Source organism: Plectropomus leopardus, chromosome 23, assembly GCF_026936395.1.
Source record: "Plectropomus leopardus strain MGB_pleo_1.0 chromosome 23, ASM2693639v1, whole genome shotgun sequence".
Classification (NCBI taxonomy): Eukaryota; Metazoa; Chordata; class Actinopteri; order Perciformes; family Serranidae; genus Plectropomus; species Plectropomus leopardus.
The window spans coordinates 8,401,843-8,424,792 of record NC_142198.1 but is presented as its reverse complement, the minus strand read 5'-3'; the positions used below and the strand labels follow the sequence as shown (position 1 = coordinate 8,424,792).

Sequence of the window (22,950 nt, the reverse complement as noted above, 5' to 3'; positions counted from 1 at the left end):
AATAATCTGACAATGTTTGAAGACAACAGCCATCCAAAGGACTTCTCTAGCCCTTCACTAAGACAAACAAACAAAAACACCTAACCTCATAGGAAATGAATTGCCTAATCAAGGCTCCTCAACAAATGCATGACCTATGAGGGGGAGGATTTTTTTGTGTGTAACTGCCAACTAGGACCTTTCACATGTTGTTCCACATGTAGAATAAAAACAGATTAAGAATTAAAAAAAATTTTTTTTTTAAAAAGGACAAAATCTTTAAATAAAAAGACAAAGACAGGGCATTTATACACACACACACACACACACACACACACACACACACACATATATATATATGCACAGTTGAAACAGTTAATCTTGGAGATAATGAGGTAATACAGGAAAAAAAATTTTTTGGATAATGCTCTGCAAGTTCAAATGTGATTATTTTCTCCCTTCAAGGACCAAAATTAACTTTGGGGTCTATCTGTCAATGGCTGTCAAAGTGAAAAAAATGCACTGGCCAAATTATTTTCCACAGGCCATAAAACTACAGAGATACCATGTCATTAAAAACAGGGTTGGAAATACAGGAGAGCTACATGAGGCTTGGCTCCTCTGAAACAGACATGAGCTCCCCAGAAAACCTCATTAGGAGAGATTTAGGGGGAAATCGTAATATTGTATTTTTCGCGCCATTATCTGTGTCTTTCTGTTTAGATTTTCCTGTGAATGTGTTTCAAACATGGTGTTTCAATCCTATCTATTCGTAGGCATTGACACAGTTTGATGCATATGCTGTAAGAGTAGCGTACTCCTTTAAGGGATAGCTCTGTGCGTGGTGTGGGTGTAGCAAAAGTGTGGTTGAGTGAAAGAGACGGTGGATCAGAGCAGACAGGTGTTCACTTGGGGGCTGAAACAGAGCAGAGAAGAAATTAACAGTTAAGTTGTCACGTGTTAGTGAATTTACAGTGTGTTTTAGTGATATGAGTTTGTAGTGAAGTTGGCCTATTTCAACTATCAGTCAGTAAATAAATGAAGTCAGTGGCGGCTGACTTCATTAATTTTTTTACGTCAATGTAGATTTTTATCTGCATTCGGAAAGTTGCGGGTGCTAATTTTTGACAATGCGCCTCCTTTTTAAAAAACTAAGACAAATAATTCACTTACTTAAATGAAACTTGACCAGCCAACTAGGACGTGCACAACCTTGGTCAAACCTCACTACAACTGGTATAACAGTCAGAATAGAAAAACATAGTCTAGTATACTAGTCTTCAAAGGGATCATCCACTCTAGTAGTCAGTAGCGTTAACTTATAATTTAGTAGTTTACTGACGTTATTTTTGGGACCATTGTACAATTGAAATTCAAGCGTGTTTCCTCCGAGTTTTTCCCCCTCTTCCACAGTCTCCAACTCTTTAGTCTTCCTTCTCTCCTATCCTCTTTCATGTCTGACTATTTTTGTCTTCTGATTCTTCCTTCATTTTTGGGCAGCTGCAGGCTCGGCAAAACCCCCCTCCCCCAAAACACACACACATACACATATCCACCTCTCCTCTCTCCCCTCAGTTATAATTATAGATGTGTTGGAGGACAATAAGTGACATCATTGTTTTGTTCTCACATTACTCTGATGCTGCGTGCGACTCTTGAATACTAACTTGAAGCTGCAAACATACAAAGTTAAGCAAAGAATTTATCGACTTAAGGTTCCAATGTACTCCAAAGGAAATCTATTTGACATATTCACCAAGACTGCCAAACTTTAGATGAACACTGAGCTGAATGTGTGGTAGTGACATTCATGCCAGATGACAGAAGGAGGGAGCAGAAATAGTAAATTTGAGGCTCACGGGCAAAAGATACATACATGTAACCAATAACATGACACTGTAGTCCACTTCAAGTGACACTGAATTGGGAACAGTGAGCAGAGTTATCCAAAAAAAGTATAGGAAGTTTGTCTCGCCAGCGTGTACTAATCATAACAGTAATAGACGTATGCAGGTTGTAGGCAGAAGTAGACAAGCTGCTATTATGGCAGTAGCGCCTCACTTATTAACCTCCGTCACCATATAGTCACCATACGCTAGAAAAATAAAGGTTATATTTTCTACAAAACTTTTTCAGCCAATAATTATTTATTAATTAACATTACAACAGCTTAATTAATTATTATAATTATTATTGTACAGTCATTACATTCTGCAATAAACATTTACTTCATAATAAGTTAAAGCTAAAAAAAAAAAAAAAAAAAAATTATTAATTATTAAGTTTCTGCCACTGATTTATTTCCCCTCTCCATGCCAGATTTGTTTCTACAACAACCATCATTCAAAGTTATCACTGTTTCCAAATGTCTCTTGAAGTGGACCAGTATATTTGATGAGGCTGATGTACTTGTGAGATTCTTGCACTTGTAGGGTCGAGCCCACATGGTTGACTGCACTTATAGTGAGTCGATTTGGACAAAAGCGTCACATTAATAAATGTTAAAGTAATGTTTAATATCTGAATTAAGCAAAACACAATCTGCTCTGAACCTGAGTTCATCAGCTACCGTGTTTCAAGCCCCTCAGATGGGGGTCAGATTTTCTTATCGCTCTTTGCCTACCGTGTGGACAGACCATTAGTATAGTGTTTATATCCGGCCCAGAACACCAGACCCCCTCCCGACACACACACACACACACACACACACACACACACGCAAAGTGAAAACTCACTGACAAGATGTTTGCAGCTGAGAGCCATTTACTGCCACACTGCAAACACAAGCATGTGCACATGACCAATACACACACACAAAGCATGTAATGTTAATCCAGGCCAATGCTGGTTGTGTTTTGACTCAAGCCTCATTATCACTGACCTTTACTAATCTGAGTTCTGGGAGGAAGCCACTCCGATACAAGCAGATGGAATTTTACACAGCGCGGTTCAGAAAGTGACCCTAAAGGAGAGTCGCTTATGACGTGCGTGCTGTTCACTACTATCACAACACAACCCAAACACTAAACCCAAAATGCAAGACAGGCAAACATAGGCAAAAATGTCATCAACGACAGGAAGGCAAAGCAGTGGTAATCAAAGAAGAGAGCTTAAAAACACACTTTGGAAAATGAACATGACAAAGCAGGCTAAACTGAAAAACAAAAGATTACTTAAAAGAATAACGAAATGCTCTCTTCAGCCCTGCTTACTGCGACGCCAGATCACGTCGATCAACTATCAACTTTAATCTGATCAGCCTTCCAGACTATTATTCTCGCTGTTTTTCACCCAACTGAGTAGACTGCCTCACCTTACATGACCTTATCCTGAAGTGACAACTGAATATTACATTTGTCTCCTATCATTAAGTTTGTCAGACCTTGTTAGAGGAGCGAGGCCGCTTTGTTTTTAGTGGGCAACACAGAAGGGAGAAAAAAAAGTGTAAAATATGTCTAACCATTTTGTGTGTGCTTTTAATTGATAAAATATGGGGTATAATTACACAGACCCATTATTACTCCAATTACACACAATTAAAATATGGTGTGTTTGCTGCCAAATCCGGCAAACAACAAACTGATGTCTCATTGGCAGCTATTATTATAAGCTGTGTATGCAGATCGCTTTTTTAAATGCCACATCACAACCTGCTGTGAACCATTAAGTATAACACTGGTCCCTCTCATTTCAAGTAATTAACTGATCCGTCCCTTCCTGTCTGTGGACAACTTCAGTTTGTTACAGACTCAGACTAAGGGCTTGACAGAGCACTGGAGACTAGGACTGCAAATTGTAACACTTTCCTTAATCATTTAATCAGCAATGGCTAAATCATTATCTGAAAATAAATACTGCTTATTTCAAACAATGCCTGATTAATTTTAACCTCAGTCAAAGTTCACAGCAACATGTTGCATACATTTTGACATCATTTCATAGCCTATCAACTAATCGAGTAAATTTGATTAAATTCTTAACAACAATCATCAATGAATTGTTATCCCTGAAGGCAGCAGGTTATACCTCTACACTGCACTCTATCTTTGTATTTCAGATTGAGAAGTCAAATTATGGCTAAAGACAGACAATTATAACCTTTGGGGAAATCCATATCAAACTTAATTAAATTTAAGAGTAATGAGCTGAAAACCAATTCATGAGGTTACATTGGAGGTCTTATTATGTGCACACTGCCAGAGACCATTTCTCCTTTTTTTAAAGACTCTTGCCTGATATCACAAAGAATTATCAACATACCAACAAACTTGCCGTTTTTTTAATCTTATGTGTGAGTGTGTGTGTGTCCCTTCTATAATATTCTGTGTCTCCTCTCTAAATTCTGACGCTTTGGCGGGTCTGTTAAAGAGGAGCAAGCGAGTTTGTTTTGCCTCAGCAGCAGTTTGAGTCACGCGCTGGATAACCGAACCGGTCAGAGCTAATCAGATCAATGAATAAGAGAAACAGCTGCTGCAGAAGCAAACTTTTAGACTAAGCACAATGAATGGTTAAGTTTCACTTTCACTGTGCCTGACATTCTGCTGCTCCATCTGTGCCTAGAGTACACCCTGTGCTCCGACAGTGTGGTGCGGTGCATAACTGAACGGCATATATTTTCAACAGCGCTCCAAATTAATAGTCCAGCTCAAAAATAGAAGATCAATTCATGGTGGCAGATGTTTTGATCTTGGCAGGATGCAAAAAAAATAAATGAATGTGTGGGAAACCCTCACTGTTTATTTAAACCAACACATACATATACATATATACACACACACATGTATATATACACATACAACAAAACATGTTTTGTTTATATATATATATATATATATATATATATATATATATATATATATATATATATATATATATATATATATATATATATATATATATATATATATAAACAAAAACATGTTTTGTTGTTTCTCCAATAATTAAGATCCTTACCAGATAAACATCTTTGGTTTTACGGCAATTTCATTCAATAGCACTGTGTTGAATTTAATCACATCTACACAAACTCTGTGGAGGGTTTCGGCTACACATTTACACTGACACACAATACTAATTGTTAGGACAGAGACACCCAGAGTTTATTAAAAGAGCTGTTGTAATGTCAGCTACATGTAAGCTTCATTTGACGTGTCATCAGTTGGGGAATGTGTCGGCTCTAACGAACCACCTGCTGTAACTTGCCGGAAAGATGAGAGCAGTTAATGAGAGCATGATTCTCATTAACTGTACTTGTGTCAATTCTTTTTTCTTTTTTTTTTTTGTTAATTAATGCTGTCCAAATGGGCTTTAACTTGACCGAAAGGGTGCTAATACTGAGAGAGAAAAAGCACCTCTTATCCTTTACTCTTATGCCCAGCAGCATTGCTGTTCCAATCATGTGCTACTTGTAGCTCTATAAATTGATTTTAAGATTGTATGATGGTATTTTCATTATGTATATTTATGTGTTGTGTATGGTAAAACTAAGGCAAAAAAACACAGATGGCTCTATGTAGGAGAGAGACCGATGAGACAGGTTTTTTGCCTAAAAACAAAAATGAAGTCAGTGTGCTCCTTAAAACTATTGAAGAAAATTTTTTATATTAAATTCTTAAACTTAATTTAACTCAATTCAATATTTTAATGTTCCCTCTCCATTTCCACATCCAGCTAACACTAAATGTGAAACAAACACACTCAGAACAAACAGGGGCTTTATTGGATACATAACACAACCACATACAAAAGCTGCTGCATTATACTGAAATTTGTGGGTGGGAGCAGACACACACACACACACACACACACACACACACACACACACACACACACACCTCCCGACTCTAGGTCGTGATGGCTGTGTTGCCATGGAGATTTGTCGCTTGCTGAATCCTGCCCTCTATCTCAATGTTGGTTTTCTATCACTTTCATCCTTCCTTCATTTTCTCTTGCTCCCTCCCCACCATTCTTTTCCCTACTCTGCTATTCATATGTTTATGTTTCTATTTATACTCCTCTTTAACGCCAAGATTGGTTTCCAGAGGGGGAAAAAAACCACGACAGAGAGAGTTTGTTGAAGGGTGTAGTGTGCAGTATCGTAACATTTCCATACAATGGCATATCTGACAACAGTCCAAAAAAAATCCAAATTAAAACAGAAACTATAAATTGTTCTCTTTCTAATCACCACATTTTGCTTGCTATACGGTATCTTACATTTAAACACCTATTATGGCTGCAACTACAGCTACTAACTGGAACTACTGCAGATTACAAGGAACCCCAAGCAGGGAATAACTCAGTGAAACAACCGCTCTAATGAGAGAGAAATTAAAAGGACACAAGTTAAAAAGCTGCCCAATGCCAAAGAGAAACCTTACTGCACCTGTTTGGCAGTTTGTCTGATTCAACCCATAATGCAAAGCCAGTTAAACAGGACTGGGTTGTGTAGAGATTTGCATGAATATATTTTTGGCAAAGGATGGAGATAAAACGAACAAATGCAGCCCTTTTTTCACTATGGTCACACACATACAGTAACAGAAACATTTGAATTCAAGTTTCTTTTTCAAAATTATGTGACTTATGTTACTTTATGTGCACTCAAGATGATGATTTTCACAAGGCAGAGGCTGTCATTGGACCCATTTATAGCTTTAAAGCCCAGCAAAAACACAGTCTGTGACTCACACTAGTAAATGTCTACTGGTGACAAAGCAGAACCTTTTTTCATAATGCATGTGTTTAAGTAATAAACGGTAAAGCACTGATATAGGCTGATGTGAAAAGGATTTTCACATCTTAAGAGTTTTTAAACATTTAAAGGAACCCCTCCTCTCAAAAATGTGTTATTATGTCTCCTAAAATGCCTGATCTTGACTAAACTGACTGAAATCTTAAGTTTTTTTTACTAGAAAAGTGCTTTAATATTTCTCTCAAAATGGGATGATGTCTGTGCACTTACAAAAATCTGAGATCCAGGCAAGCTGGATAATGTAAATCAGTAACTTGAAAGCCAGTCGCTGTCTAATCTGGAAAATGCGTAACAACGGGGAAGCAAAATTCAACAAAGCACCGGCAAAGAAACAAGAATCCTCCAGCACAGAGCTAAGGCGACAGACACAGCCCAACACTGACAGCTTGTGTAAGGGCCTGCTTAATATTGGTTCACAGTGTTTTAATAATAATTTAGTCAATTCCTTACTTCCATGTTCCACTGTCACCTCTACTGCTGGGCAATATCTAATATATACAGTACAGACAGTATGCATACTAGCCATCCAAACTCTCCACACACACATGTAAGGCTAAGTAAATTTGAGAGAGGCCCCTTACTTTAGCAAGGTGGTGTCACGCTGAGTCTCAGTTTGCTGTGAATGTAGCATCGTGTGTGTGTGTTCTGTTGAACTGGATTACCCTAACCTCCTAGGTATGTGTATATGTGTGTGTGTTTTTGCATGTGCATGTGTGTGTGTGTGTGTGTCAAATCAATTCAGAGCTCCTGTTTGTTCTGTTGCTGTCACAGTTGGGACACGCTGCGCAGCACTTCCTTGCGTGCCCTCGTTCTGCTGCTATGCAACTGTGCGTGAGTGAGTGTGAGCAGCAGTGCATGTGAGCCACCAGAGTAAACAGGTCTGTGTAGCTTTCACAGGGTGGCTGACTTGAAAAGCTGATGAATGCATGTATGGATAGATTGGGTACTGTGTTTCCCTCAGTGTTGTGTAGTAGAGTCGGACCACCTCACTGAAACAAAGGCCACAGCCACCAACTTAATGGAAATAAAAATAAACACCAAAGGTAAAAAAAAAGGCGTCATTTCATACAGGCAATGCCATAAACTGGCTGTTGTTTAAGCGGTCATCTAGTGGCTTATCACCTCAGCTACACAATTTCATGTGGGAACCTGATATAGTGGCTTGGAGAGTAAATGAATGGCATAAAGCATTTATTCGACAGTAAAATCACAAGACAAGTGCCACTGTTATAAGCAAAGACTCATTAAGTTTTGATGTTTTATGTGATTACAAAGCCCAATTTGTTTTTGAGGACAGACTTAATCAAGTAACTGGGTTCAAGTAGCAAGGCTGTAATATCTTTTGGGTGTATGCTCCATTAATCAAAGACAGGGTCTAATTAGCCTGATCACAGCACTTTGCTTATTACTGCACGGTTTCCGTAATCTGGTAATTCCCGTTTTATATTCAAATCTATCCAGTCATAACGTCTGCTGGAAATAATTCCCTCTGAGAATATGTAAGATTAACACTGTGAACGAACAGTTAGCCAGCCACGGTCTTTGTTCACAACGAAACTGTTAAATATGCACTTCTGTTTGGTCATGTCAACAAACCACTGTTTTTAAACAGAAAACCCACATTTTCTATTGTGACATTTTCAGGAAATTACGTACAATATAGGTAATAGGTAAAAGCAGGTGGGTTGTTATCAACGACGGTCATTTCGCTGAAACTTTCGGCTTCCTGACGATCCTCCTCTAGTCAGCTGCCACCTTGTTTAGGTTTTGAAGTTAAATGAGGAGGTATCTTAGAGAAGTGCTGTCAAAAATATTGATTTATCGATTGATTCTTAATATCTGAAACCGTTTTAACACTTGCATTTTTGATACACAGATACGAACTGCACTTTCTCACTCCAATTGCTTACTACAGTCATTCTGCTGTTCTCTGCTACGTATTCTTGTTACATCTCAAATAAAAAAATCAAATTGCGCTAAATGTCTTTTTTCCATGTGGTATCAAAAACTGTAACAATAAATACTTTAAGATATTGTATCAAAGTTAGGAATTTCAGTATTGTGACAACACTTACTGCATAGATAACACTTTCAACTTCAATTCAACTTCAAGAATCAGGTGCACCTTGTTTGTTGCAGTGCTGTCAAAGCAAGCAAAGGGAATTAATAGGGCATCTGACAAATGTTTGGCTCAAAACAGTGAGCTACACAGCACCGCCGCACTCACAGCCAATAAAAAAAAAATGCAATCAAACTCATTTTGTCCCTACTGCTCTCTCATGTCACAGTCACTTTATTTTTTTTTTAAATAAAGCCTTATTCCATTTGTCCTCGGTCATCAAGATCTGGACCTGGAAATGTGCCCCGCCCCCCTTTCTTTTTTTCTTTTTTTTTTTTTTACAGAATTCCCCCCTAATTTGGGTTTCCACTTCGTGATTTGAAACCCAACTAACCGGATTTCTGAATCAGTGTGACTCAGCAGAGATCAGAAAGTTCCCTCCAATGGATGCAGCTAATCCTGCAGGGTACGAGTGGTTAAAGGACTCAGATTAAAGCCACAGAATCAAGCTGTACAACAGTTTGGGCCACTAAAGCATTTAAATGATAACAATAATACATTTATATTATTAAAGCAATACTTCACTTAACTTTACTGTAACTGTACTTCATACTTGTTTTACATTATAAAAGAACTTTGTTAAACTTTATTATAACCGTAGTTTATGTAACTGTTTTTATGACAGCTACATTTTTGTAACTGTAGTTCATTTAATAATTTTGTATTTTAGTAGTTTACAGTAGGGCTCAACAGATTATCAGCTGGCTGATTATTGAGGCAGATATCTGGCATTTTGCCGATAGTCTGCATCAGCATTTTATTTTAAAGCTCTCTGATCAATTTAATTAATTAAAAAGCGCAAAGACAGTGTCAACATGGGAGAGACTTTTACTTTGTTGAAACCTCAGGGAGCTGTTTTTATCAATTCATTTTTTATTTAAATTTTCACCTGACTATTAAAAAAAAAGTTGAGAGAACTTGCTGAACATGAAAAACTTTTGTTAAAGGAATTTTAAAAAAGTTTTGTGATTGAGTTTGTTGTATTCCAAATTCCTAATATTGACAGAAATATTTTAACTGTTATATATATAAATATTAATTATAGGTCTCATTAAGTACTATTAATCAGTATCTGCTCTGAAAAAACAACATTGGTTGAACCCTAGTTTAGAGGAGATTTCAAAATTTAGAGGAGATTTCAAAATTTAATGAGTTTTGTTTGGCTTTTATACCTGGAGTTCCGGTCGACACTTAAAAATATTGTGATATTATTTCAAAGCCATGTCGCCCAGCGCTTTTTCTTCCTCTATATGACAATTAAAAGACCACCATCTAAAACAAAACCCTGCAGCTTGGGTTCAGACATCAGAACACTTTATCACAGGGAAAAATCCAAGTATTCATTCCAAACTGATATCAGATGACTAAACAGAAAGAGGAAATTACATCGGAGTGAGAAAGAAATCCACACACCTTCACCTACATGACGTCAAGCCGTTCAGATCACAGGTCTACAGTTAGCTGCCACACCTTCCGCTCGGCTCAACTGGAAAGGCCTGTTTTACCCTGCTACCTCAGACAATCCAGCACAAACACACACACACACAAAGCACTGAACCTTGCTGCATTGTTGGTTAAACACCGAGGCAGCACCTGCTTGTCCTATATTTAAGTGTCGACCGGAACTCCAGGTATAAAAGCCAAACAAAACTCATTAAATCAAAGCGTGATTTCGAGCCAATTAACAATTAACTGTGTCCTTAAATGCAGGAAAAAATGAGGGACTGAGAGCATGTGCTGTGTCTGTGCCGGCAAGAACAAATGTGAATGTGATGGAGTGTGTGTGTGTGTGTATGTGTGTGTGTGTGTGTGTGTGTGTGTGTGTGGCAGGTTCTCTGTTGCTAGGGCCCTGGCTAGCTTTGTCTTTCTGTTCATCTGCCTAGTGACTGGTCTGGTAAGGAAAGAGGCATAATTTATGGTTTCCTGGGCGTAACAGCAACGAGTGTGTGTGTGTGTGTGTGTGTGTGTGTGTGTGTGAATGCTATAGATTGCTTACAAGATGACTCACTCAAGAGGAGCATGAGTAGGGACAGGCAAAAAGGTGAACACTGGAATATCAAAACACATCTTCACAAGCATACCTTTGTCAATAATCTCACATATTCAGTGTTTCTCTCTCATCTATATTGAATTTCCAGCTCAACAGCTTGCTGGGAGATTCTCTACCAGGCTTTCACACTCCTGAGGTGTCAGGTGGAATACATCTAACTGTGTTTAGCTACAATCATATTTCCAATTCTGTGTTTGCTTTGTCTTGTGTTGCTGTGGTGCTTGACTGCATTTTGAACCTGCAACCATCAATGTTTTAGTCGTGGTGCAGGTTGAAAAAGTTCAAACTGGAACAGAATGGAAATGAAGGCCAAGGAATGACAAGATTTTTTTTTACAAAATGACATGGACTTTATGAACAAATATATGGTTACCACCCCAAAAATGTTCCCACACCAACAATGGAATTGTGGCTTCCGAAAATAGGGAAACCGGAGAACAAAATCTGCAAAAAAATGTGATAGTTTGGTCCCAGAACTCTTCCATCAAGCAGGAGGAAGTTACAGCTCAACAGCCACTTTCACACACAGTTTCATCACAATTTTTCTCAACTTCTTCTCTCTGTGTGGTTCAATTTCTCTTCTTTCTTTGTAACTCAATAATGTGGCTTTTTTGTTGCCAATTCTATATTCACCACAGCCATTACTTTCCACGCAGAGTTTCAACGCTACAACGCGTATCCTTCTAGACTTTCTGACCACTGGAGTTGTTATTACGAGTGGGATGCTCTTTGGTGTTCATCATCACACATCGAATGAACATTAGCTGTCAAGACACACATTTCACGGTAGTATTGTCACAATGCTGGAATTTCTAACTTTGATACAAGATCTTGAAAAATATCAATATTCAAGAGCACTGTTGATAAAATGGGGATAAAGTGACATTTTAGGAAAAAAAGGTTAATACAAGATAAATACATTAAGCTATAACATGACATGACGACTTCTCTTCTCTTGGTTAGTAGCAGAAAACAACAGAATGACTGCAGTAAATATTAACAAAAAGCTGGTATCAGCGTATCAATACTGCAGAAAATGAGGATTCAAATAGTTTCAAAAGGTGCAAATTGATAGGTATTGATGAATCAATATCTTTGGTAGCATTATTTCGTAGTTCCTTTGATCCTAATCTGTGTAGAAGTCTGCTAAAAAGCAAACATGGATGCAAACAATACACAATTTAAAATTCATCTTTGCAAATATTCAACAAGAAAGGAAAACCACAACACCAAGCACAAATGTTAGAGCTGTAGGACACACACATAGCGCTCTGGTGAGAAACTCTGATTGTAAACATGCCTTTCGTTTCTTTAAGAGCTGCTGCATGAAAGTCGAAGGCTCGAATCATCAGTCAGAGACCCTCAGCTGATTGAGATAGCTTCAAGTTGAGCAGTCTTTTTTTCTGTGCAGTTTACTCCTAGGGCATTTTGGTCCCCAGATTTTGCAGCGGAGTGAGTGCTCTTGACATTCACGCTTCTCTTTGTAGCTGCGAACATGCTGCAGTGGTATGACGGGAGCAAGAGGCCGCAGCAAAAGGTGAGGAAGTGATGAATTTAGTTAACAAGATACAGTCTCTATAGCTTTTGTTTATATCTAGTGTAAGAAAAAAATGTTGCACATTTGCGATCCATCGATAGTGCTGAAGCCCCACATTCAGTATCGCTCCACCTCCATGTTCATTTGTTTTGGTGTCGTAAATTGAGTAGGTGCCCTATCGACCACGCAGATGGACGCAAAGTATAATATGTAGAAAAATCTCAAATGCTTGACAGTTTACCTGTTCAAATTTCTAAATAAAAAAAATCCACACCAATAGTCCAATATTTGCATTGAAAAGCCATATCTGATGTGACTGGCATAATTCTGGGTCGGTTACAGACCAAGTTCCTTTGAATGATATTATCCTTTTCAGTATTTTACTTTTAAGTATTTAAAATTTGAGCCCTCTGCTCTGAACTTCTGCCACCTGTATATGAAATGACTGTCAGATGAGTCTCCTTGTTTCCATCTGGTACCAAGCTCCACAATAAAAATGTAACTGTCCTTGCTTTCAACAGGAATCCCACACATCCCATCCCTGCTTTTCCTGCTTGATAAAGTAGCATACACACAGGACAATGTTCAGTGACGTAAGTTCGCACATGACAGAAGTCATTAATTTGGTTTTAAAAAAATATGTGCATCCCGGTAGGTGACCTAAATGAAAGCTAGCATTCTTAGTGTTTTCTAAGTTTCTGTGAGGCCTTTACTAGAGGACTCAGGTTTGGTATACCCCAGGCAGATAAAATAGGCCTTTCATGCCTTCATATGGGCCATCTTGTAGTTTGTACTTTATTTCCTTGTTCCTGGTTTTATTACCTTTTGGAATGGAGCATCCTGTATAGATAAACCCTTTGGTATGGCCAGAGTAAACATTACAATCAAGTAAATGTAGTTCAGTTAATTTATCGTTTTCTCTACATGACTTCTACAGTGAGGAAATAGTGCTGGGACAAATTAATGGTTCGAATCCATCACGGTTCTATATGGGGAGTATCCAGCTTGCTCGGCTAGTGTGCAACTACCCAAACAATGAAATGGAGGATGAAGTAACAATTGAAGAGGCAGACCAGTATTTCTGGCTGCATTAGTCTGTCTTTTCAGAAGATGTGGCTCAATGAATAGAGAGGGAACATTGTAAAACAGGAAATCAGACAATCAACTGATCATGTCTGGGGAAGTGGACAAAGAGAACAAACCTACAGCAATGCAGAGCCCAATTCTGCACCAATTCACTGCAAATTTAAGATCAAATCATTTCTGTGACAAGATAAATTCTACTTTACTGTATTTCTAATAAATCTGCTCTATCACTCTATTGAGTACAAACTCCAGGTATTCAAGGTCTAACTGGTGTCACACTGATAACAAGTGTCACATTCAAATAAGTTCCTCAAACTCACAGCCAGCTCAAAACCTTGTGTGGCAACACGTCCGATCAAAGCTACTCAACATATCTGCCATTTCACACCGTCAGACAGATGTCACGAGTCACTTCACTACAGTTGAAAGCTCTTTTATGAAAGGTGCCCGGCGACTGTGTATGATGATAAGATGGTAGTTGGTCCAGGTCTGTAACTTTTGCAACACAACCCCCCAAAGAGTTTTATAACCATCTGCCTTCGTTTGTCTGCAATTTGTAAAAAAAAACACTTTCTATTCAAGTCACATAAATCACCATTAGGCCAATTTCACATCAAAATATTAAAAGAAAGACCTTATTCAAACAGGCGAGCAGTCTTTTTTTTTTTTGTCAGACATAAGGTGAGAATATTTAGAGAGTATTTGTTTTACCTAGCGACACACAGACCAATCAGATCAAACTATACATCTCAGACAGGAACAGCGACAGAGATGTCAACACTTGACCCGTCTTCATGTCCGGTGCCATTTTGTCCTGTATCTTGAGACCCGACACCAACAGCTTTCTATACATGGCCTTTAAAACAGACTGCGTTTGTGTGACAGTATCCATCCGTGACCTTTTGCCTACAAACTCAGTTAAGGACTCGCCATGACCCCTAACTTTTTCTCTTACACCCCTAAATCATTAGTAGGTGCTGTAGGATAAGAATGCTTTCAAAATACCACTCCAGCAAAACAACACAGGAGGCTGTGTAGGTGCAGGAGCGTCGCTAAAGGGTACACAAACAGGACATAGCAGGACGTTCAGATCGACAGTTATTAATCACCAAGGTACAGCACTTTGGTTTTATGCTCTTTAACCCTTTGAAACCTAAGCAAATGGACTTGATTTATTTCAAAACTATGGGGAGAAGGCAGTGAGCAACTTAGCAAGAAAAATCCAAAAAACAATTAGCAAGAAATTAGAAAAAAAAGTTACAAGAAAATTACCTGAAAATACACAACAAAGGAAAAAGAAACAAAAAAGACCTTAAGAAAATGCTAAAAGGAGAGAGCACGTGAGAGAGAGAATTTCAAAAATGTTTTTTTTCTGTAAATTAATTTTAAATACATAATGATAACATTTATATTTTCCCTATTTTTTTCTAAATCTTATCACCCCCAGCTAACTTTAAGGTCATTTTCTAATCACCTTCTACTTTTTTTTTGCCATTTGCAGGACATTTATTGCAAAGTTGCTCGTTGCCTTTTTCCTGTGTTTTTAAAAGAAATCAAACCAATTTTCTCTGGTGTCAGAGGTATAAATGCTTGTGAAAGGTGTCTAAACACAGCTCAAGAAAACGTATGTCACTATAGGGGTAAAGTGCACAACTGTGAAAAGTTATTACAGCAGTAGTATATCTGCCTCCCAATGAATCCAGCAGGGAAGTTTGCCAATATCGAAGGTTAATGCTCACGTGTTGGTACAAGTGTGTGTTCTATCAATGTGTTCGAAACACACCAAACTTCAACTATGACATCAGCCTCAAGCTGGATATGGAAAGGTCCTCTGTGTGTGTGTGTGTGTGTGTGTATGTGTGTGTCTCAAAGACTTATATAACCACCTGTATTGTTTCTGACCTCTGTTCCAGGTAAGGGTGTAGCCATCTAAGAATATATGTGCGTATTTATTTGCCTACGCCTATCTACCTACCTACCTACAAGGCAGTCTAACTGTCAATCTGCTGTCCTGTGTACCATAATGGACGCAGTAATCCACTGTGTGAGACAGCCCAGCGCACACATGACACACGCTAAGAGATCATAGTATCAAGAGACCACTTCTGTCAGCATTTTACTTGTACAAGGAGCAAAGACAGACAAAATCTTTGACCCCTAGAACACCAAAAGGTTTTCCTATTGGCTGAGAAGAAGGTCTGCTGTCTGGACAGCTGTGCAGCTGCAGTTTACACACCTGGGTTGGACTTTTAATATTTCAGGAAAAAAACTGACAAAGGCTGCAGCTCTTGGGACAAACTGAAAACAAGTACAATTTTAAAAACGCTCCCCCAGTTTATGATATTATATTTCTTAAATCCTTTGAAACCTGGAGTGACATTACTTTCTTGTTCTACTTAAAGACACCTTTCACAAGTATTTAAACCTTTGAACCCTGAGCACATTGGTGCAATTTCTTAAAAAAAAAAAAAAAACATGGTGAAAAATCAATGAGCAACTGAGAAATGTTCCACAAATTGCAAGAAATTACTAGATTTAGAAAAGTATTAAAAAATGAAAATAAAAGAAGCAAGGGTAAAATATTTATAGAAAAAAGAAAAAAGCTAGGGAAAACTATAATCATCAGAATTACAACTTTAAAGTTGTGTCACAGAATTATTAGATTTTTTAAGCACTTTTTAAAACTTTCTTGGGTTTATTGGGTTATTTGTTTTAACATAATTTAATTTTCTTGTAGTTCTTACTAATTTCTTGTCAGTTTAAAACAAGCCAATTTGCCCAGGTTTCAAAGGGTTAATGGCCACTGACAGTTTCATAAACATTTTTTAACAAAAATGTTATTTATGTGTGTAAATTTGCTCTATTTATGTTGCTACACTCAACAAAGCTACAGACCAACTGCTAAAACAATACACCACACTAAACCCTCACCGTGGCTACGTTCACAGACCTATAGATACTCAAGCAACACAAATATAGAAATGGCTTTAGCTTCACACACATATTGACATCATCCCCTGTCAACATGCAGACACACAAATGTTTCCATCCAGCGCTCACAAAAGATTTTTTCATCACATGATGCTTGTCAACAGCTGTCCAAGTAATGCAAGTCATGGTCTGTATCAGAAACTATAATGATTTTCATGTGAGCGTGTGCAGGTTTTTCATTATGACAATGAAACTGCAGATAAAACTGTCAACAAGATTAAGACAGATGCTGTCTTGGAAGCAAGGGCTTTGTCCCAGCCTTTGAATAATGATTTATAGAGCACAGGAGGGGTTTCTTTGTCTTTAAAACTTTTAAGCACAATACCAAATAGTTTCTCTACTCAACTGAATGGAAATATGCTTACTTTTTGAATCTCCAGGCTTTGAAATCCTTTGAAATTGTGATAGGTGTACTAATGGAATGGAGTTTATAATGTGTTTAGAAATCCTCTGGCCTCTAGATGCGGGTCAGTAGATTTAGGTCAGAAGAGGATATAATGTTTGTGAGTACCTTCAATCACCCTCTGTACCTGCACAGCAGAGATAATAATTAAAACTTAACATCTGGAAGCCAAGTTTAACGCCTCTCTATAGAAATCTACATCTGTTCTGGAGCCCTTGACATACAACTTTTTAATCAATCAATGATCAATGTCTTGTTTCTGTATAGTCTGCAGTTGCACAAAAAATTTACAAAGACATTTGTTTTTAATCTCACAGCCACCACTGTTTTGTTTTTTTCTTGCAATAAAAACCAGCGAGAACTTGGATTCCCCTGACAAGTTTGTCCTGCACAAACACAATGCAACTTTTTCTCCCAAAAGACCATCACTGGAGGAGATGAAAAGGCCATGCTTGCACTTGAGAAGTCAAAATCAATATTGTATATTTAAAGAAACCAACATAAGACAGCAAGCCTCCAACAAAAGTCAACCTTCTGTCTTAGGAAAAGAGAATTTCTAGGAAAAGAGAATTTCTTGATTTGAATTTCACTTCATTGTTTTGACACTCTACAATGGATTAGCAGTGTTTCCAGTGGCCAACAGTACATAAAGAACACGTGTCACACATGGACTATGTTTAAAATAATAATGCACAGGGCTGATTTGTGGGTGCCCGGCTTCTGTATTGTCAATAGCATTCGTGTGGGGCTGTCTGACAGGGTTGTCTGTATTTCAACAGGTCAAAGTACTGAAAAGTCAAGTAGGAGGACATGCCCTAACACACAGACTAAACAGAGACCTAAATTTATTCTTCTATTCTGCAAAGAGTGGGAAATCCAGTGTGAGTGCGTAGGCAAGCTGGTGAATCACTGCTGTGTGGCAAAGACAACAGAGACAGAGAAAAAGCAAAGAGACAAGCAGAGACTGTAGAAGGCCAAACAGGGCCTCGATTCACAGCAGATACGAATTTCATTTAAAAGGACATTAATAGGTAAATAAACATATCATTAATTTGAAGAAATATCTTAGATCCTTACCTGCCCGGTCGAGTTTTCAATGACTTGCACCAGTGGGGGCCTTGTTGACATTTTTGAAAGACTTGAAGTTGCAAAAAAGGGGAAAGGAACAGTGAAACAAAAACGATTTTTCAGTGTCTATTGTGCATTTAAAATGTGTATAGCTGATGGCAGACGAAAATTTCCAACAGATGTCCAGCGCTAGCCAGCTAGCAGCACGACAGATAGCCCGTGAATCAACAAGTTGAATCCCACATCAGCGGCTAGCCGAGTTAGCCAGCTAGCTAGAAACTAGCTAGCAGCAACCGCACGTCCCATGTTTGTCAACAAGCAGAAAACGGGAAAAGGCAAAATGTCCTCTTTAGCTTCGGTCTTGGTGTGAAAACACTCACTTTCGATTAACATGTATCAATGTCGACGGTGACCAGTGAGCTAGCTACCAACCTGATGCTCTGACGTTCTGGCCAGCTAGCTATTTGCGCTAGCTTGAGGAAAAGTTGGGGCAATGGTTGTATCGAACAAGACAAGGTTCAACTAGGTGGCTAGCATGCTAACCTGTACGGTTGCTAACTAACGTCTGAGGAAGCCCCGACTGTCGCCGAAATTTACAACAAATGTTTCTCCAGCGTCGTTTTCATAACGCAGTGTCGACGCCTGTTTTTCTCCCTTTGTGGCAGAGATGTTTCCTTTCAGGTTGGAAACCAGGTCCGAGGTCTGCAAACTTTCAGGCCAAAGTTATTCCCGGCGAGGTCTCGACCTTCCGAACTCGTAGAAAACAATTGAAAATGTTCCCAGCGAGATATCCAAGGTAGGGTATCCAAAAAATAAAAGCAGCACCATGTAAAATGGTCACATGGCAGACGAGAAACACGAATTAATCTGTTGCGCTAGCTAACTGGCTGGTCAATATTAGCCCATGTAGCTAGCTAACGTTAATTCAGTGTTTCTTTGGAGGCAAAGCTAGCTCGTTAGCTTATCCTCCTGCGGCCGCAGCGGCGGTGACTGCCACAGAGCAACCCACAAAACTCAAAATCCACGGAAATCACCGGCGCTCTTCCTTGTGTTGCGTGATTGGAATAAGGTCGTTCAACAGTGCTGCACTGCAGTGTGGCGATATACCAGTCCGTCCTGTCGGTACACCGACTGCTTTTATTCCCGACACCAGCCGACTGAAGGAGGAATCATCAAGTTGTAAAATCCATTATCGCTTAACTGGGGTTTTCTCGTTAGGCGGTGCGTGTCTCGGGCGACAGGGGGAGAGAGGCGAGGAGCTGCGCCCGATTGCAGTCTATGCGCACGATCCTGCCCTGATACCGGAACAAGCTCGCGGCAACATGGCTGCTTGCACCACGACTGAGAGAGGAGGATTGGAGAGGGAGGGGGTTCGTTCTGCGTTCGGCTCTACTCGGCTTTTTCCGAGCCTTTCCTGGTGACCGCGATTCCTCCAGGTTGGGAAGTGGCAGGTGCAGAGGAGTGTGTTTGCAGCTTCATGAGCATAGAGCCCCAGGGGGCCTAAAAGCCCCACACTCACTTGGGTGTGAATTGCATTTTGATAATTTAATTGTTTGCAAAATTCCTTCCACTTATGTAGGCTACAATATAGTCTGGGAGCTGCAGTATTACTTAATTGTGTGGCCTTAGCTTGTAAGGCCCTGTTAATAGCTGATACATAATTAACCTGCCAAATATGGGCCCTGATAGGGTGCCCCTGACCCTCAAACAATTTCTAATTCACAATAAAAATAAATTAATTTACACTGGTAATTATTTTTGTGCTTTTATATAGCCTAAATAAGGTGCCAGAGTGCATAAACAGCATTAAAATAGAGCTTATTTATTTTTAAAAAAGGGGCTAGTTGAGGATCCCTCGCACATCCAAAAGATAAGGAGTTAAGCCTCAAATGTCCTGAAATCCTAGAAATGTTGTGAAATCTGAGAAAAATTCTAAAATCCTCGGAATGTACAGAAACCCTAGAAATATCCTAAAATCCTATAAATTTCTTAAAATTAAAAAAAACGTCCTGAAATCAGAGAAACATCTTAATATCCGAGAAATGTCCTAAAGTCCTAGAAATAGCCTAAATCCGAGAAATGTCCCAAAGTCCTACAAAGGTCCCCAAGTTATTTCCAAGAAATGTCTTTAAATTCTGGAAACATGTATGGAGCTGCTGCGACTGGCCCCTGGCCTTCTTTCATTTTGCAAATGTGGCCTCTAAGCAAAGCACGCTGAGTATTCCTGCTGTAGAGTGTCTAAATGTAGTTCCAAATTTTTGCCCTGGAGCCCCCAGAAAAGTTAATGCACTCATGCTAATAACATACACTCTATAAATAATACATTTCTAATAATTAAAAAAAGGCAATGGAGTCAACACTGGGGGACCAACTCTGCTGAGGGGTCTGAGGGTCCCTTCATTACCCCATACATTTTATATTATATTACAGTCTATTAAGCAAGTACATCCATACAGGATACTCTCCATGCAATACATGAAAGCCATTACTGTCTAAATGAATTACACATGCAGAACAACATCAATGATTTACACTGCTCTCAGCCTTCATGTGGCCTATCTGATAAATACGATGTAATAAGTACATTTACGTGAGTTGAATACGCCCATGAGCTGTGCTCTGCCTGGGTACGGCAACACCACTTGGTCAAACCACATGCAGAACTGCAGTACAACGTAATACTTTAACCAATGGCAAAGTTTATTTCTGAATGTGATTGCATTTGCTATTGATTACTTTTGAAAGCAGTGTGTGGTTGCCTGCAGAATAGCCTTTTTTAAATCTATAGGACATTTTTGGCATATTTGAATATTGAGGGATGTGTGTGCCCCCAGTATATTGTATTTACAACCTTGTAAAAATAAAACAAGTCACTGTAATAAATGTGATAGACTGATATTACATGTAAATTACTGAAGATCAACACGGATCCTAAAATTTAATCTTCGATTATATATTTATTCATTTATTTTTCATGCAGCATAGTTGTTGCTAGTGGTGATGATTTCAGGGGCCCACAGAAAATCCAGTATTTGTTAACAGTGACCAGAATCCCCAACAACACCAAAGCAGCTCAGGCGTTTTAAGATTTATTTAACTTACAACATTTGTATGGAGACATATCATATTTTCCATCTTTCAGCATCTCTCTGAAAACTCCACTTCTGCAGGGCAAACTCCAGTTCACATGGTATCTGCAGGAGCTGCCAGATACTTTCACAGTGCAGTCACATCCAGATTTCCTTTCACCTGTCACACACTTATTTTTCCCTTAGGGGATTCCAGTTCTATATACAGCATTTAAGGCAGCCTAGGTCCCATCAGAGCAAGAAATGGCTATTGTTAACACTGAAGCTGTATTTTAATCATTTCTCCATTGAACTCCTTTTTTCGTTAACTGAACAGAATTTTAGTGGAAAATATAATTCCTTTTTCCATGATCTCCATCATTTTACCTGAATGTATCTGAGGCCAGCAGCCAATTTTAAAACCATCCTCCATTGTTGTTGAATTATGGGTCTTCATCGCAATCACAAGAGCAGAAATCAAGTATCACATGTAAATAATGTGACTGTGAGACGCTGACAGCCGGCATACACATTTTCAAGTTACTTAGCAACAGCCATGGACTGATGAAGACAATATGTCTGCCATTGGAAGTGGCGATCGCTAAACTCTGTCAATCAGGAGGTCTGCAGAGACCGGTCACACTACCAAATATTCACTGTTCACACAATGCAAGGATGTTATGGGGAAAAATAAAAAAGGAAATGAAGGCGGTATGAGAGGCTTGTTAGTAATGACCGGGACAGAATCCAACTGGCAGGATTTCCCGATGAATCAAGGGGAAAAATCACATCCCTGATGATGGAGGGAGCGTCCACAGGGGTGCAAACACTGTTGCAGGAGACAAACACCTTAGATTTCAATGCACAAAAGTCTACTCGCATGATTAATAGCCTAGTTACTGTACCAGAGGGAATCACTGGGTCTTTCTTGTAACTTAGCAGTTTACACTCAAACCAATCCAACTGACTTGGCAGAGCATGTCCTCTTTTTCTGCCAGTTTATTGGAGCATTTCCAATTTGATATTAGATCAGAGGCGAGCAAATATCTCCAGTATTGTACATTTTGGGAGCGGTGGTTTCTGGAAAATGTCAAATATAATTCACAAAATTATCCTCTATGTGAACTCAATGACTCCTTTTTTTGAAGATTTTACATGAGCTGTTTAACTTTGTTTGTGGGGGAAATGTGCTTAAGTGTCGCCATCTGCAGGATGCTTCAATACATTACACTGTGTGCATCTATTTCTAGCTAAAAAAAATAAAAAATAAATTCAAAAGCAAATCCTCAGACTATTTCCTACAGTGTATCCTGTAAAGATTTGAATGAAAATGCAGTTTTCTGGCTGCCACATTTTCGCCTCACAAAACATTTGACACTCTGAGCAGGAGGTTGACGTGTAGATGATATGAGGGTATTTTTAAGTCTCACTGGACGAACATTAAAAAAACATATCAGCCTTTTTATCTCCAGTCTCCTATTTCAGGCTGCCAACTGTATCTGGCCAGATTGAGGCAGTAATGACAGTTATTTTTAATATGTAGCCAATAATTTTCTCTGTAGAGGCTGGCATCCTACATGCACCACCAGACTGCTGATACATCACTGTCAAGCTGTCTCTCCAGCTTTTTTTTTTTTCTGCATTTCACTTCATCTCGACAAGAATCTAGTTCACTCTGTGGCAATTCACACATCTTCATCACTGTGACACCAGATGAACACAGCATCCAAATCAAATTCTCTATCACGCTGTCACAAGTACGATGTAAATGCACTGGAGCATGAACCAACCAGCTGTTTCACTTTTAGTGTGCCTTTTTTTTTAACTTTATCGGGGAGGTTTGGGAATAACTAAAGCAGTTCTTTACAATAATACACTTTTTAAAAGTAGAAATG

At 38.8% G+C, this 22,950-nt stretch overlaps 1 protein-coding gene across 13 annotated transcripts in view; it reads right to left on the bottom strand.

Moving 5' to 3' along the window:
- Nucleotides 1-19,335, bottom strand: part of mark2b (MAP/microtubule affinity-regulating kinase 2b) — a 64,933-nt gene extending 45,598 nt beyond the window's left edge. For 7 of the 13 annotated variants that reach the window (XM_042511956.2, XM_042511960.2, XM_042511957.2 and 4 more), the window contains exon 1: nucleotides 17,997-19,334. In XM_042511956.2, coding sequence (XP_042367890.2) covers nucleotides 17,997-18,047 — 51 coding nt within the window. In that variant the 5' untranslated portion in view covers nucleotides 18,048-19,334. Of the gene's footprint in view, nucleotides 1-17,996 lie in introns of all 13 variants that reach the window. The other 6 variants (XM_042511961.2, XM_042511962.2, XM_088073601.1 and 3 more) reach the window with 4 other exon arrangements.
- Between the last annotated feature and the right edge of the window lie 3,615 nt (nucleotides 19,336-22,950).